This window comes from Uloborus diversus, chromosome 10 (assembly GCF_026930045.1).
Source record: "Uloborus diversus isolate 005 chromosome 10, Udiv.v.3.1, whole genome shotgun sequence".
In the NCBI taxonomy this organism is placed as follows: Eukaryota; Metazoa; Arthropoda; class Arachnida; order Araneae; family Uloboridae; genus Uloborus; species Uloborus diversus.
This window is the reverse complement of record NC_072740.1, coordinates 86784599-86803030: the sequence shown is the minus strand read 5'-3', so window position 1 is coordinate 86803030 and position 18432 is coordinate 86784599. Positions and strand designations below refer to the sequence as shown.

General features: G+C 31.6%; 1 protein-coding gene across 1 annotated transcript in view; it reads left to right on the top strand.

Moving 5' to 3' along the window:
• The window catches only part of LOC129231263 (isobutyryl-CoA dehydrogenase, mitochondrial-like), a 70683-nt gene that overhangs the window by 28400 nt on the left and 23851 nt on the right, over window positions 1-18432 (top strand). Inside the window, exons 2-7 of the mRNA XM_054865544.1 lie at window positions 4996-5096; window positions 7406-7575; window positions 11328-11437; window positions 12102-12316; window positions 13892-14027; window positions 15487-15584. Coding sequence (XP_054721519.1) covers window positions 4996-5096; window positions 7406-7575; window positions 11328-11437; window positions 12102-12316; window positions 13892-14027; window positions 15487-15584 — 830 coding nt within the window. The remainder of the gene's footprint in view (window positions 1-4995; window positions 5097-7405; window positions 7576-11327; window positions 11438-12101; window positions 12317-13891; window positions 14028-15486; window positions 15585-18432) is intronic.

Genomic DNA, 18432 nt, shown 5'->3' with positions numbered 1-18432 from the left:
TGTTAATTTTTGTTCTCAAGGTGTCATTATTGTACTTAATGATATTGATCTCAATTATTTTCATTACTGCATTAAAAAATTCAAACCCTGAGCAGTTTTAAATCGAATGAAAGAAGTAGAAATACCTTTTCCGTCGGACTGCGATCTATTGTTTCCACTTTATATCATGTAACTTGATTTTATGTTATGTTATTAGGTAGTTTTTATTACTTACTCCTTTCTTCGGATTGAAATGCTGCGTTGAAAACCCGAGTACAGTCAAATACATCAGTTGATATGAAAAAATAGATTCAACGAACGGGAATTTATTTCTAACTTGTAGCATTGTGGAACTGATAAAATTTTATTCAGGGCGAATGACTAATGTCTGAGAACATCCATATTTATAGTGGAATATGTTTTTGTTTTTGTTAGTGATAGTTCTTGAAATTGCGCCTTTTATCTCAATGACTATTATACATCCCCCTCCCCCCTCGCAACATTAATTTCTGTTCCCGCCCTCCGCCCCTGTTTGTAACTGAAAAGGGAAAAAAAACCTTAGAATGTTCCTATTTATTCTCAAGTATTACTTATTGTGATATGTGCAGTAGTTTCGGAAATTCGATTTTTAAAAATTTTGTTCATCATTTGTGCGCACTATGTTCAATATTGAAATTTAGATGATTAATAAAGCACTTGAATTTATATTATAACTTTTCTTTTCTCTCTTTTTTTTCTGCCTTCATTTCTCAATTCTATTTTCTACGCATTCTGCAAATTTTCTAGTTTGCAGAATAAGTTAATTTCCTGACACATGGTCTTCTTTCTTCTTTTCTTCTGTCACCCTTTGGCGGGAGAACTTGAGTGGACAACGCAGACAGCTTTCCCTGCTATTGCTTTCGCTGAATACCAAATTCTCGGAAATCGTAAGCAGTCAGCTCTAGAAACACTTAGAAACGAAAACACATGTTTACTGATTTACGGAGGGGAAACAGGCCGGGTGGGAAACATGTTTTGGAACAGGATCCTTCGAATCTTTCGCAGCTCTCTCTGCCCTCGTCCGATCGCAAAGACAGTACCTTCGGGCACAGCTTAGATTTATGGCTGTCCATTCACGTACTCAGTGATTGACGCTGTCCATCATGAAATCTGACCAATTAGCAGTGCAAAAAAAATCGAGTTAGACCCTCCCATATACACCCTCTGCGTTGCCACCGATTTCGTGATTTCGCCGTGTCAGATTTTACGGAGAGGTTTAGAAGAGCCTTAATAAAGCTGTGGCAATTGATAGAGACTATCCGCCAACTTTGATTGATTCCATTTTGAAAAAAACTTTCAAATAAATCCCAAACTAGTTTTTTTAATCGAACCTTCATTAGAAATAATTTGGTTGTTTTGCCATTCTTTCCATCTGTTAGCTATCAGGTTACTAAGATTCTAAAATGTTTCCAGTTCCAGGTGGTGTTCTCTCCTATTAATAAACTTTCATTCTCTTTTCTTAAAGTTCCTATTCACTCTCTTAATTGTTGCAGAATGTATAAAATTAATTGTAGTTGTAAACTTGCCTATATTGGATTGACTTGGCGTGTTTTAAAATTCCGCTTGAAAGAACATCAAAATTATGTGAAAAACAACAATTAAATAAGTCTAGTATTGCTCAACATTGTTGGGATTCGAATCAATCTTTTGATTTTAACTCTTATCAGATTATCCAAAAATGCCCCAATTCATCAGATCTTGACTTTTGGGGATCTTTCCATATTTTGAGGAACAGTTCTAACTTAGTTAATGATCTTAAAGCAGTTCCGTATTTTTCCAATGTCTGGCTCCCATATCTTTAACACTGTCCTTCCCCCATCCATTTTTTCTATTTTGAAAACTTTTTTTATTTTTATTTTTCCATTCATTTTTATCTATCTCGCTTTGTTTGTTTTCATGGGTTGACATCCCCCCCCCCTTTTTCTTCTACTTATCTTTATTTTCTCCTTTCTCGAAAATTTTTGTTTTTGTTTATTTCATTTCCTGATGTTTTTTCTTCCATTCAGTTTTTTCTTTCTAGCGTTTCACGGTTGTTGACATTTTCTTTTTGTTTTAGATTTGTGGCTTAATCTTTGTCCAGTTGAATTCTTTCTTTCGGCTTTACTGTGCCTGTGAGAGAGCTCTTGCCCTTTGTTTGCATTCCTATTGGGTCTTTATTGGTTTATAATTTTCTCATTGGTGCTTGATTAACCCGCTATTTTTATCTTTTAGGCTGTTTTTTGCTTATCTGCTCTTGACTTTTGTCGGATGTCTTTTCATCCATAACCTCATTACTTTTTGCATTGAAAACGGCGTTCCTTATAACGCCGAAACACGTGTCTGCAGTAATCTGCAATTTGTGCTTTTTGACGTTGCTATTTCTTACTTTACTGAAGCGCTACTTTAAATGATTTATAATGATAGAGTAAAAGAGAAGGCGTTCCCTCCCGACTTTTTTTCGAAACTGAAGTCGATTTTAGGCTTTCTTTGAGAAAGAAGGTTTCAAGGACCGTCCCCTCAATGGTTTTGGACATTTAAGTTTTAGAAATGCAATTTCAAGCTATCTTTGGGAAGGTTGAGAATGTTTTGAACTTGATGGGGGACCTGAAAACCCAAAGCTGTTATTAATGACATCAGAAGACGGTTCAGAATTAGTTGGGAGCTGCGCGCAAAAATTTTGTCCTGTTGAAGTTCTAAAAACGCAATTTTAAACTATAGGTTGAAAGAGAGAGGGGGGGGGGGGGGGGAGGGGGAGTGTTTCTGCCTCGGAATTTTTTTTGGCGATGAGGCTTTAATGCAATTTAAATATCTTTGGTGTTGTGGTGGGAATTCGAGAGCTCTCCTTTCAAAAAACGCATTTGTGCTATTTTTGAAGACGTTAGACAAGTGACGGGAGGGGAGAGATACCCTACCAAAATTGTTTGAATTTTAAATCCCTAAAATGCCATTTTAGGCTATGTTTGACCAGTTCATTAAACAAGAGGTGGATGTAAGGATAGCTCGCTTGCAGAAATTTCCTCTCCTGTGGACTGAATATTGATTTGTCTACAGAACTGGACATAAGTATCGGAAGTTTAAAATATCTAACATTTTTTCAAGCATAAGATCCTTTTTTTTTCTTTTCCAATATAACTGGTACTTTTGAACGTCAAAATGTAAATTAATTTAAAGACAAGATATGATTAAGTTATTGAACACAAGTAATTATTTAAATTTTATTTAAAAAAATATGTATTATATTAAAAAACTTATTCAGGTTATCAGAAATTTAATATTTTGGCTCCCTTCATAAATAAATGAAATAAATATAGAATTTCAAGTTACTCTGAGCAGAGAAAAAATTATTAGGGAGTGCAACTAAATCGAAAATCATTATGTTTTTTGGGCCGCCTCTCGTTTGATTACAGTAGCCGCTCTTATAGGTATGCAATTCAAGAGGTTTTGCAGCACTTCTTTTGTTATTCCATGGGGCGAAACTATTATTGATTCTTTAAGTATTAATCTCCTTAAACTCATTTTCTACATTGCACTTAAGGAAAAATCAGTTTAACTTAAAAATTAATTTTGACCAGTAGTATATTTACATATTTTTTTCAACACGTGAGTTATTACGAAGGTGTCAAAAAAAAAAAAAAAAAAAAAATCGCAAAATGCTAACGATGTCTCACAATTTGAATTCATTACGTTTCTCCCAAGGTACAGTTATTTTCTTGAAGAAAAATCAAGAACTATCAACCACGGGTAGGTATAACACGTTTTCACGCAACAAGGTATTTTCTAGCACGGCTGCCTTTTTTTTTTTTGCTTTTAGGTCCAAACATCGTAATAATACCGTAAAATCATGAAAGTAACCCCCCTATCGATTATAGCCCCCCCTTTTTTAGTGTAAAGTGAAATCACTTTAAAATCCTGAATATACCCCCCCTCCCTCCCTTCACCTGAAAATTTTCCGATCATCTTCATTTGCCACTCCCTCCAAAAAAAGGATAACATTTTCTGCTTTACTTAGAAAGCATTTACAAAGGTTTAGTTTCCCCCTCCATGTGCAGTTTTGCTTTTCTAAAAAAAAAAAAAAAAAAAAAGAAAAGGAAGAAAGAAAACACATTGATTTAAACAAAAAAGAAAAAAAAATGGTCTCACAGTTTATTCCTTCCAAAATGTCTAGACTCCTTTTGATGCAAGGGCGCCTTTTTTTTTTTTCACATGTATTACAATAGAAAGTCATACAATTTTACTGCTTTTTATTCATTTTGGAAGGAGCATTTTTGTTTTGACTTGTGAAACTGAACGATCTTCAATTCGGCGCCATTTTGAAATCGTGACGCCATTTTGGAAACGTGTTGCTTAAAAAGTAGCGCGAAACTTAAAAATAACCTCTTTAAAAGGAGAAATAATGTAATTGAACGAGTTAAGGGTCATCAGAAATGTAAATTTTACTAAATCAAGTAAGAAATGTCTGTGTTGGCGTTCGCGAACTTTGCAAAGCTCAGTTTTCGAAATTACGATCTTCATAACGAATTTGCGGCCGTGATTGCGATTTTTGCTTCTATTCTGAAACAAAAACATTAAGATTTTGCTTCTTTTACTGTAACCTTATTACATTCAGTACATAATGAATTTTAAAGCGATAAATTATAGGGGTTTTGCCAACTTAAGGTGCAAAATCCTTTCTTTCGAAAAAAATGGTGCCCTCATGCAATTTATTACTAACTAGAAAATTATGACAGGTTTTTATTAATTAATTTCTCTCTTCATTAATATTAACTCTTATTTACTTATTATTTCTTTTCTGTACTCTAAAATTAATGCTACTAAAAACAATTTTTTTGGCTAATTTTTCAGAAAAATCTCGATTATAACCCCCCTTCTGAAATCAACAAGTTTTGTTTTAAAAATAGGGGGGGGGGGGGTACTTTTGGGATTATACGGTAGTTTGAAAAAGCATAAATGAGAAAATTCCGTAAACATATAGTGTGATATTTATGTTTTTTATTTCAGCTGCTTTAGGCTTATCAGATGAACAACTTCAGATTCAAAAAATTGCTAAAGACTTTGCTGCCAATGAAATGTTTCCACATATGTCTGAGTGGGATGAAAAAGTACGTTTTACGCATTTTGTTTTATGATTTCAATTACCATATACTTTCATGATAATGTGAGCTATGAGACATCATAAAAAATAAAAAAATAAAATAAAAATAATAATTTTAGTAACATCAGCATTTTTAATAGGTTATCATATAAGTTAACCATACTGTGTTTTCTTTAGTGTTATTCGTAGGTAGCATGCTTAAAAATGTAATATATATATATATATATATATATATATATATATATATATATATATATATATATATATATATATATATATATATATATATATATATATATTTACACTATATGACCAAAAGTATTGGGACACTTTCAAAAATTCACATTTTTACAGATTTCTCGAGAAATAAAAGACCAATTGCTCTGTATTTTTTGTTCACATAAAAGGTGTACTTCAGCTGCCATTTTCCGACAAAAGGTAAGTCTACTATTCATTTTGGGGGACGAGCAACAAATTGAGGAAACAAAAAAAGATTTTTGATCATTTTTCATTGTAAATAGCTGGGAATAAGCTATAAATTTCGGAAATAAGTTAAAAACCTATCTAAAATTTATTTTTATATTTTCGTGAAAGTATCTCTTATACCCACGGAGATATAAGCATTTATTTAAGAAATGCATTTTTTTTTTGAAAGTTTTCGGCTCATATCACGCAGAATTTTCTGTCAAACTTTACTAAACTTTCAGAATATTTGACAGCATGTTAGAGAAACATAATAATAAAATTTGAAGTTAAAGTATTGAAAATTTAATGAAATATGAACGTTAAAAGCAACTAACTTTTCACTGCGCATGCGCGAAAAATAGCAATTTATAGCCTTCATCATCAAAAGCCCAGATATATCCTACAGCTCATAAAAAAATTCCACCTTGATACCTTTAAAATGTTCAATGTTATGAGCGATTTAATGAGCCGAATTTTAGTAATTCTTAATTAGGTGACGAATGATTCGCGAGGGATGATTATTTAATTAGGTGAGGGATGATTCGCAAATAATCCGTTCTTATCATGGATCACTCTGCTACGATAATAGGAAAGTATTACCAGTTTGCGAATGACCCCTTACCATTCGTCGCCTATCCAAAAACTATAGAAATTCGGCTCATTAGATCGCTGATAACTTTTTAAATTTTAAAGATATTAAGGTGGAATTTTTTGACGAGTTGTAGGATATATTTGAGCTTTTTTATTATGAAAGTTATAAATTGCTATTTTTCGCGCATGCGCAGTAAAAAAAAATTGCTTTAATGTTCATATTTCTATAAATTTTCAATATTTTAACTTCAAATTTTATTATTATGCTTCTCTCATATGCTGTCAAATATTCTGAAAATTTCGTTACGTTTGACGGAAAACGCTGCGTAATATGAGCCGAAAACCTTCAAAAAATTTTGCATTTTTGAAAGAAATGCTTACATCTCCGTGGGTATAAGAGATACTTTCACGAAAATATAAAAATATATCCCAGATAGTTTTTAAACTTATTTCTGAAATTTATAGCTTATTCCCTGCTATTTACAATGAAAAATGATCAAAAACCTTTTTTTGTTTCCTCAATTTGTTGCTGGTCCCCTAAATGAATAGTAGACTTAATTTTTATTGGAAAATGACAGCTGGAGTATACTTTTTATGTGAAAGAAACCCCAGAGCACTTGGTCTTTTATTTCTCGAGAAATCCGTAAAAATGTGAATTTTTGAAAGTGGCCCAATACTTTTGGTCATATAGTGTATGTATAAAAAATAAACTTTGCAGGTGTATGCAGTGCCGTATAATATTTTCAAAAATAATACATTGTTTCTTATTACTGCGCTGATGGAAAAGCTCATTATATTGAAGCAAGGCTTTGTAATTCTCCTCAGTATAATTTGTACTGTATTCATAAAAAATAAGTTGGGAAATTGCGGCCAATCAAACTTTGATAATTGTATGGTTGGAAATAGTTCAACAACTAAAAATCAAAATTCCAGCGGAGTTTGCAGGAAAAATGGAAGAATATTTGAGCATGTTTTAACGCTTTAAAAATGGAACTATTTGAAAATGAGGCAGGCAGATGATGTTTGATGTTTCACAAATTGTGACCTTTGATGAAATTACAATGTCTCAAATTTAAAAGCTTGGTTTTGTTAAAAAGAGCAGTTCCAGTATATCCTACCTAATTTTTTAAAACTTCCTAAAGAGTTCTGCCATTTTAGCATTCCTGGTGTACTTTATATAAATTGTTTTTTTCGTAGTTACTGCTTCTATCTTAATTAATTGATGTGGTACAAATTAGTTGTTACTTTTTGCATTTTTAGGAAATTTTTCCTATTGAAACAATGCGAAAAGCTGCTGGTTTGGGTTTTGCTGCAATTTACGCATCAGAAAAGTACGGAGGTTCAGGATTGACTCGTTTAGATGCTTCTATTGTATTTGAAGCCTTATCTCAGGGATGTGTGAGCACTACTGCATACATTTCTATACACAAGTAAGTACATGTTTCTATTTGTAATAAATGGTTTTCCAAGTTGCATGTGTGTGATCTTTATTGCTAGGTAAAACTAATGTTTCCACGCAAAAAAAAAAAAAAAAAAAAGACATGTAGCTGCATTATATCACATCTTCATTTTCTAGTGTGCCAGACTCGCAACAATATTTTGTGAAGTGAATTGTGTCCGAACTGTTTTACCTTTTTTTTAGCAATGAAACAAGTTAGCTTCCTAAGTGACCTTTTAGGATGTTCTCGAGTTGCCAACATTCTCTATTTTAGCGGCGATCTTCCATGTTTCAGTCACAAGTCCTACTCTCCAGATTTAGTTTATTTCTGGAAGGAAATTGTCAATAAACAACTTCTAATAGCAAAAAAAAAAAAAAAAAGTTGGTTATTGCCATCCTAAACATGGGAAAAACAATAAAAAAAGTTAATATTTATGTTTTCAGATCGCGCATGGGCTGCAAAGTTTTTAAAAAGGTAAAAAATGGTTAATTTTCAAATACTTTTATGAAAATCTAAATGTTCAAAAAATTTTTTTGAATACCATTTAAATGCTTTCCTTTAACACTCTTTGCATTTATCTTTGAAAATATTTACATCCCTTTATAGTTTTTAGTTCACGCATAAACTGCAAATTTTCATGAAATTTACAAAAAAAAAAAGACGTTTTTCGCTTATTTTGCATATAGCAGTATATCTTCTTTTAGATTTCAGCTATAATATTTTGACAATAAATATGCATTATACAACTCTGTTTTGGAAATGCAATTATATTTTAATGTATTAACAACCCAGAGCCCACCACAAGTATTGTGGTTGCACTTTGTGTTCCACACTGCAATTCCCAAGAAGAAGTTATATACAGAACTTATGTTTTTGTGAAGAACTTTCCATTCACAATAACTATATTATTTTAAACAAGTTCCTACATTTCCATCAAGGTTTGAAGTTGGACTTGTGACTCAATTTTCGCATTGATGATTGTGAGCATAAAGTTTTTCACTTTTATCAATATCTTGTTTCATCCCAAATGAATGACTCTAGAAAATCTGAACTTTATTTTTGAACTGCTAGGGATTAAGATTCCTATTTTTCCCCCCTGAAAATCAACACATCGTTTATAGAGCTTTTACTTTTTGGTTGTGCAATGGTTGGACTATTTTTCCAGGCTTTTCTGTAGTTGTTACATAAATTCGTTAAGTGTGTTGTAAACTGTTACATTTATCAGTATTTTGCTGTACAAAATCTTTTAGCCATGCACTTCTTTTGCAATAGCAATTTATTTCAAATCAGCCAATTTCATTTGAACATATGAAACCAGAAGATTTGTCAGAATATTTTGGCTCTCTATAACAACTCAAAATAGCTCGCTTTCGAAATCACGCAAAATGGAAATGAACATTCTAAAAAAAGGAAAACAAAACAAATCATGAGTAAATCGTTTTGTTTGCACAAAAGCGAGGGGACGGGGGGGGGGGGGGGGGGGGCTTATTTTTCTTTGTTTTAGCTTCTAATTTGCTGAAATAATCATTGATTATTTTAAGTATTGCAGCTAAATGCATAGCTTGTTTAGCCGATATTTTCATTTATATACTATTGTCCGTTTTCCAGGAGAAGGCACTTGACTCCTCCCTCATCACGTGATATCCGATGATTCTATTTCTCTGTTTGCAGAAGGTATATTCGGATCATAGCATTTTGTTGTAAAAGCAGCAGTTTTTAAAAACGTAAGAATAACTAAAATGACAACAGACAACTGAAGCAAGTGACACTGAGACTTTTTTGCACATTAAAAGGCATGCCCAAGTTCAGGCTGTCTGGTTGTCTTCTTTAGAAGCACATGGATTGCTTACCAATCACCCCCACGTAAAATGGAACTTTGCGTTTGAGGAGGCGCGGCAAAGTGCCTTCTCGTGAAAAACGGACAATAGCCCTAATGGTTTCCCATCTGAAATTTTCATTTTCAACACATTTTCAGCAAAACAGTGAAACCTTTACCACTTATAATGCAGTGTACAGTGCTTTTTTTTTTCTCGTCAAAAAAAAAAAAAAAAAAAAAAACGCTATTCTCTTCATTTTCACTTCTGAACTATTCAAAAAGAAAAAAAATTACAATTCTTTCTTTTTAGATTTTGAAAGGTGTATTGTTACTATGTATAAAGTCCTCCCGAGACCGGGGGCAGTGCTCCCTCCCTTATAAATCCACCTATTTACCAAGGTTGATTTACGTTCCGTTAATAAAAGTTTATTTGCTCTGTGCCGATTCTGATCTTTATGCATGAGCTTTGAATTCTACTGAAATCATAGTGAAAGGTTCCTCCAAAAATTTGACTTTTTTAAACGATGATGCTACACCTTTCAGAATTTGTGAAATTTTACACTAATTAATACTGGTAACCTTACACATTTTTTTCACAGTGTGAAGATACTTGTAAATTTATATGTTTAAAAATTATACTTCTATGGTTTGATAAAATTAAAGTTTAAGGAAAAGAACAAACATTTGTGAAACATGGACAAATTTAAAGTTACAAAATCTGCAAGTCAGGTGTCGGATAATCTTCTAAACATTGTGGGTCTGATAATTCAAAGAAATGTTTACTTGTTATTTTTGAGAAATTATTATAGGTCATGGTAGTGGACTAGAGGCAAAATATTAAGGAATTGGATTGCAGTAGAGTCTACAATGCAAAAGATTGCCATCAAGAAACACTTCTATAGGTATAAGAGAATTTCTTCCAATAATATTAAGATTTGAAGCTTCGAACTAGAAAAGTTAATTTCTTGATCAACTTGTTTACTTTCCTCCACTTCAATGGTGATGTGAAAAACAAGGATATTTTATCATTTCAATAACCAACACATTTGCTTAAATATGCATTCTTAAATTCCCTTATCACTCTCAAGCAGTCGAAAGGATTGTGGTCCGTGAATCTGCAGAAATTCATTTGAAATATTAGACGCAAAAGGTAGGTTTATATGAAAAACTTTATGTTCGCATACATCAATGCCAAAACTGAGTCCTAAGTCTAACTTAAAACCTTGATTGAAACGTAGAAACTTGTTTAAAATAATGTAGCTATTGTGAATGTAAGTTACTCGTATTTTATAATACATAAGAAATATAATATATTTATAATAATAATATATTTTATAATACATTTCGAATTTTGTGGAAACTTCTCTTTCGATGTCTATAAATAGCTGTGCTGCATGATAAAAAGTCAGTCTCAATTGAGAAGTTGTACTGAGAGTGCATTAGCTCTTAAAATAATCAGTAATCCAATGTTTTGAAGCACAAAAATTGCAAATTATTGCAGACACGTGTTCGGTGTTACAAGGAACACCTTTTTCAATTCAAAGAAGTGTGAGCTTCTGAATTTTTAGTCATCCGAGAAAAGCAACACAGGAGCAAAAATTTTAAACACTTGGATTTTTATAAAAAAAATTAAATTTGATTTTTTACCTTTTTAAAAACTGCTGCCAATGCACGATCTGAAGATATTAATATTTTTTTCCCCATGTTTAGAATGGCAATACACAACTTTTTTTGCTATTAGAAGTTCCATCTTGAAAATTTACTTTTTTCAGTCCACCTACACCACACCCCCAGCTAGATGGATAGATGCATACAAAGATTCATACACTTGCTTTTTTATAGTACATAAGATGTTATAAGTTTTAAGTCCTTTTATGTGCAACCTTTTCCTGATTATGATGCAGTTTGCATCTTTTTTATGTTTTAGCATGGCATTATGGATGATTGATCATTATGGATCGGAAGAACAAAAGAAGAAATGGGTTCCAAAATTGGCCACTATGGAACTTTTTGCTTCATATTGCTTGACTGAGCCTGGTAAGTTTAAATGATAAATGTGTTAAACTGATGCATCTGTTTTGTTGGCAATTGGTATTTCTTAACCTGGAAGGTACAGTACAGCTTTAATGTGCTATTTCAAGGAACTGTATATATTTCTAATGAACCCCCCCCCCTCAAAAAAGGGGAAAAAATGTATGGGCCATTCTACAGTATTTACATGTCTTGTACATAACATTTCACAGAGAAATTTTGAAATATTTGTCTTCTTGTAGGGCAAAAATATCAATGAAAACCTTTTCAAATATTTGAGCAACATTATTAACAAATTTTTATACATTGAGTCAACACTTCTTTATTAAAAAGATATTAAAATTTTGTTATGTGTGGAAAGTACATAAGACTTAATTTTCCTACATATAAATGATTTTGGAGTTTTGTCTGAATTTATCAAACTTTCCAGAAAGCAAGCATATTATTTGATACATAAATATACTCTTTCAACATATTTTGAAAATAATTTATATTAATGTTAATTTGAATAAAAATATTAGTAGTAGAAGCAAAAGTATTTGTACGTAAATGTGTTAAAAGGAATATGTGAAACTAAAAAAAAAATCTTTTAAAATATTGAATTGTTTTATATAAATTGGATTAAGCTATATTTAATTGTATTTTAATTCAAAGTTATTTATTTTTCCAGGTAGTGGAAGTGATGCAGCTTCTCTTTCAACAGCTGCTAAACGTGATGGTGATTATTATATTCTGAATGGTAGTAAAGCCTTTATTAGTGGTGGTGGTGAGTCTGATATTTATGTTGTGATGGTTAGAACTGGAGATCAAGGGACTAAAGGAATTTCCTGTTTAGTTATTGAGAAAGGAACACCAGGTCTGAGTTTTGGGAAGAAAGAGAAAAAAGTAAACATGTTTTTTACTGTAACTATTTTTATTTTTGTTTTTATTATAGTTTTAAATATTAAACTTTTAATCATGTTGGAAGATTGCCAGCTAAAAGAAATTTAACAATTGTTTTACTAATTTAAATCTATTGCTTTTAATTTGCCATTACCATTTCAATTTTCTTTTTATTATGCTAAAAAATGCTCAGCAGTGGGCAGTAGCACAGCCAGACATACATTCTGGAGGAGATTATTTGATCAAAAATACTTTCTTTAGGGGGTTTTTTGATCAAAAATACCTTCCAAAAGGCGTTTTTTGATCAAAATAGCCCCTTTCATATGCATAAACTACTGTATTAGAATTTGCATTTATGTTAAAACCAATGGCTCTGAGGGGTGTTTTCATCCCCTCCCTTCGCTGCGCCACTGGCAGTGGGAATTCTTAGTATGGAACTGAATCATCTTGCATGTAAATGGGCATTTCCTTGACTTTTTTTTTAATCTCAAATTATTGCAGTAGCAAATTATCAGAATCAATTGCTGTATTTTCTTTTGCTGGCAAAAGTTCATATTTCAGAAGTTTAATCTTGTTTATTGTCAGTTTATTCGATTTCAGGCAACTTTGTTATAATTTTGAACAAGTTTCATGTGGACTTATTATTAGGTCTAACTTCTTTTTACATAGACCATTTACTTACATTTTCAAGCTATTTCTCTATTAAAAACAGTGACACAGTGAGACATTTTTCATGTAGGAGGCAGTTTCACTTATTAACACATACATACATACATACAAGTATATACGTATCTACTTTGATATGTTTAATGAATTATTATAACCCTCTTATCTCTTCTCTTTTCTTATTTTTCTACTGTCAGAAGCATTAAACAAGCTTCGCCATTGGCAATGATTCATTTCAAACAGGAATCATTTAAAGAATTTATCACTTGGGTTATCTAAACATGTTTTTTTAATGACTGTAGGAGTGACCAAGTGACATGTTTGCTACTAAATAGTGTTTCAAAATGCCTTGAACAGAACCAAACAATTAAGAAACATGTTCTTATGGTTATGTGTCCTTAATATGTCTCTTACAGTTTAATGATTACCATTAAGTGCAAATTTTCTGCTCTGATTGACATGCTGTCGAATAGAGGGAATGAAGGATTTCCATATTTAAGATCAAGATTCTTTACCTTCTTTAGATTTTTTATGTCATTTAAGTTTTCAAATTTCTGGTAAAATCATCTTTAGAGGTTTTTCCCTTTATTATTATTTATTATTCATTTTTTTTTGTTTGGAAATACAATGCAAAAATGTAAGTATAAATTAAATGGAATAAATGGAAGCAATTTTTAATAATTCAGCAGAGGGGAAAAAAACATAGAACAGAATTTTGTAATGTTAGATTACATTAATAGCTGAAATAATGAAAATATTTCTTCCTTTATTTATGTTTTAAACAAGGATCCTGTGTGTAAATGATTTGTTTTTTTTTCCTCTTTTGTAAAAAGAAAACTGTCTTAAGTGTGGTTTTAGCAAATACGTTTGCGTTATTTAGTGAGTTATTACATCATTTAATTTTAATTCTAGTTGGGCTGGAATTCTCAACCCACTCGTGCTGTTATAATGGAAGACTGTCGAGTTCCTGTAACCAATAGAATTGGTGCAGAAGGACAAGGTTTTAATATAGCAATGCATGGATTAAATGGTGGAAGAATCAATATAGGTAAAGACACATTAGAACGTTTTGAAATATTATTAACATTGAGGAGTGGTAATTTATAAAAATGAATATGCTAATAAATCAGCCATGTTCAGATTTTCAGTAACATGTGGGAGTAAATGACCCAACTTATACATACAGCAGTTTGAAACATTTGTTGAACGCATTGAACACACATTTGAGATTAGCATGCACATGCTCCGAGTCGGTTATGCACTGTATGGTTGGTTATAACCTGGACTTGAATTTCTGAAGAACCTATAAAATTATATTATTTGCATTTATTTGAAGGAAAAAGAGGAGAGACTTATTTCCCCATGTAGGTATAATTATTAATGATTATAACTACACAATTTTGGTTATTTTTTAATGTAAGTGATTGGGAAATTACAATAATAAATATTATGGCTCCATTTTCTGTGGCATGTGCATCTTTCATTGAATGTATAAATAGTGATGTCTGAGAAAAAAGTAAAACTCTGTCTGCATGGTTTATGAGTAAATGTGCCCCCCTCCCCCCCCAGTTAGTTGTTTTTACTGTAGGAACTTTGAACTTTATTACTGTTGAAACATGAAATATGTTTTATGATATCAAACAAAGTGTGGCTACAATATCAAATGTTATTAATTGTTTTCAGGGCTTTATGATTTTTTTTTTTGTGGTTACATAATCTTGAAGAAAAACTTGCTTTTTGTTAATATGCTAAGAGCCATGAATGTTGTGTTTAACTTACAGAGTTGAGTGAGGATGCTTAGAAGGTTCTTTAATTAAATGAAGTAAAATAGATAAGATTTTGTGTACATCAATATTTATTAAATATAATACTCAAGTGTGAGCTTTGAAACATTAGCTATTTTTAAAGAAGTAGATAAATGTTTCTCCGACTAATGCCCCTTCCCAAAAATGCAGAAATGTTCTATTCTTGACCATAGGACTAAAACTTGACATATCCCACTTCAAATTTTTTCTAGCTAGGCCTCTGTATAAGTTCAAATATTTATATAAAACATACCCTTTATTGATTGATAAATCATTAACAATAAGTTATTGCTGGTATTTCATGCTCATTGCCTTCTTTGGGAAATTAAAAAAAAAAAAAAACTACATTTTTGATATTAAACTCCTTAGAAGCTTTTTCGTTTCTTTGTGTTCAGTTTCCCTCCACCTCATTTCATGAAATAACTCTGATTTATGTATTAAAAAACCAATCAAATAGCTCTTTGACTGAATTTATGTTATTATTATTATTTTTTTTAATTTTATTGTGCACACATTTAAAAGACATGAAACTTTAAGAACATTTCTTGCATTATATATCATGCATTTTCTAGCAAAAATTGGTAATATAATTGTCTGTTCCATTTTTATTTTGTTCTTCCTAAAAGTTTTAAATATAGTTTTTTTATTTTATACTAGTTTTATTAAAATGTTTTCTGCTGAATGAATTTTTACTTCATATAGCATCATGTTCTCTTGGGGCTGCTCAAGCAAGTTTTGAAATCGCCACTGAGTATATAAAAGTTAGGAAACAGTTTGGGAAACCTTTATCAGACTTTCAAGTAATGCTCTTTTGTGTATTATTGGAACTAAAACACTTATTTATGCATTAGTATTTGTTATGTATTTAAAAATTATTGAATGTATTTAGTAATCGTTTCTCCATATTTGTCGTAATTTTGACAAAAGGAAAACTAAAAATATTGTTTCTTTACTATTTTTTTTTTCACATGTAGAAATATAAATTTTGCTCCAATTGCCTGATAAAAACTACAATCTGATAAAAAGCTATATTGTCGATTAATTTTCTTTCTTTTTTTTTCCTTACTCTTTATTAACTTTTTTCAACTTTCATTCTAAAATAACCTTATTCTATTATCTTTTATTTTTTCAAATATTTTTTTCAGGAATATAATTTTTAAAAATGCATAAATAAATTTATGAAAGATAAGGTTTCAGGTTAGAACACTTACCACATTCTGTACAAAATATAAAATAACTGATAATATTATTTTGAAAGATTCAGTTCCCTATTCATAGTTTTCCAGAATGTTTTGGTTTTTCCTTATTAACATTATTTGAAGCAATTTACGCTTCTAATTACTGATGTTTTACTAATCCTCATTAACTTTCTTACATGAGTTTAATGAGTTTTTACTACAGCATATTAATATGAATTTACTTTAGATAGTTCTTTGGAACACTTGGTATTCTGAAATGAAATAATATTTCGATATCTATTTTATCTTACTTTGTCTAATAGAGTGAGTTTTTGAGAAGTGTGTGGGAGGCAGAGATATGTTCATGTACTGATAGCATTTTTTTTCAACGTGTCTATTTTTTCTCCCAATGATATCAACGTGAATGCTTTGTAATGTTGAACAGCAGATGATTAAAGATACATTCTGATAGCTGAAATTCCAGAAAGAATGAAACCAGTAGAGTGGATTTTTTGGAATTTGGAATGACATTTCAGGCTGAAACAATACCTAATATGAAAAGTTAAGAAGAAATTCTAAAAGACTGCTCCATTCTGAGTGGTTAACCCTGTGAGAGAGCTTATTGTTGGTTATATATACTAGACGATGATCTTGGTACTTAGATTCTAAATTGATTGTATAAGAAATGTCATAAATTGTTTCGATTCACTTTTTCGCACACAAGCAGGGCCAGACTGGACCCCTCAAAGGGGCGCAAACCTTAGAACTTCAGAGGGGCGCATGATATGGGGTGCATACGTGTTCACACGAGAACTAAAACTTTTATTTTGGCGTTTAGCGGGGTATTTTCAAAGGGGGAGGGAGTCGTCGTCCTTGCGTGTTTGTGGGGGGGGGGGGGGGGGGGGGTTATAATATTTTGCCTGCTATCTTTTTTTTTATTGACCTGAAGAGAGGGAATGGTATTAGGAGAGTAGAGCAGGGTTTTCCTTTAAGTGAGATATGTAATGCTTTAAAATGTAGGGTATCCAGGGGTTTCTCCTAACAAGGGACCAACGAGAATTTTCTTTAGAGGGAGCACATGAAAAAAAAAAAAGAAAGAAGGATCCAGATCTAATAGGGAAGGGGAAGGAAGGAAAGGGTGGGATCCAGGGGTTCTCCCCCGGAAAAAATTTGACACTTGTAGCTTTAAAAACGCAATTTTAGACTTTCTTTGCTGTTGTTAGGGGAAACAAGTGCATTGGTCTCAGCGGATGTTTTAGAAATTGAAGCCTTAAAAGCGCGATTATAGGCCAGAATTACTGAATTTCGGGTAAGGAATGGAGCTTCAGGGACTGACCCCGATCGATTTTTTTTTTAATAGATCGAAATCAATTATTTCTACCCCTTCAAATTTTCGAAATTAAAGTTTAAAAAACTCATTTGTTGACAAACTTTGAAGATTTTACGGAAAGGAGGTTCTGAAGCTTTTCCCTGGAAAAGGTAAATAGGTAAGTGTAGTTTAAAGAACCTATTTTATTATGCATCGATTTCCAAAGTGTGTTCCGTGGAACCCTAGGGTTCCACCATGAATTAGTTATTGCAAAACTTATTTTCCACAATAAATTAATAAAAAAATTTTAAAAAATAAACATCGAGGATTTAAAATGTCACGACAGATTGTAGTTATAGTCGTCATCGTGCTTTGCATCACCATGCCAGCATGACAAAGAAAATTTAATCTGATTGTGTCAAAATATGAAAAATTTCTCGAAACTGATTTTCTTCTATATAAGTAACTAGCAAAAATACACGGCGTTGCCTGGGTCAGAAATAAATGTAAGAAACAATCGCTACTTCCTTTCGTTTTCTTTTTTAACTGAAAGAACTCAAAACATATCACTTTGACGTGATTAAAAATCCAGCTTCTTCCTTACCCATTAAAGTAAAATAGCAATAAGTATAAAGAACGAACAAATATTCATTTAGAAACGAAAGCACGAATTTAAGCATGTAAAAATTTGAAGAATTTCCAAAATATGAACTAACAAAAACAAAGATCACTGAAAAAACCGTGCGCTTTATTTAAAACACTCAAAAGAAAAAAAAAGCTCTCTACTATATTTCTTTAAGGATGCAAAAAGTAGAGTTTCCAAATGCTTAATCGACTTTAAACTCATGTCTGCTCCGGAGAAGCCTTGATTCAAAAATTTCATTATGAATACTTTTATTATTGCTGTTGTTAGGCAATGAATTTTTGTAACAATGGGTTTTATATTCGCAACTTCAAAGCTTGAATACGCTACCTTGCGGTGATTACCAATACTAAAGAAAAAGGTAAAGCATTCCATTCCACGAGTTTTCTTTGGGGTAATTTTCCAGACTCAAGCAGTTTGTGGTATAATGTAATTTCAGAAGAATAAAAAAGAAAGCTTCGCACAAATACGATGAAAAAGTAGTCATTCACTAAACGTCAAAGCAAGTTATAAGTTAT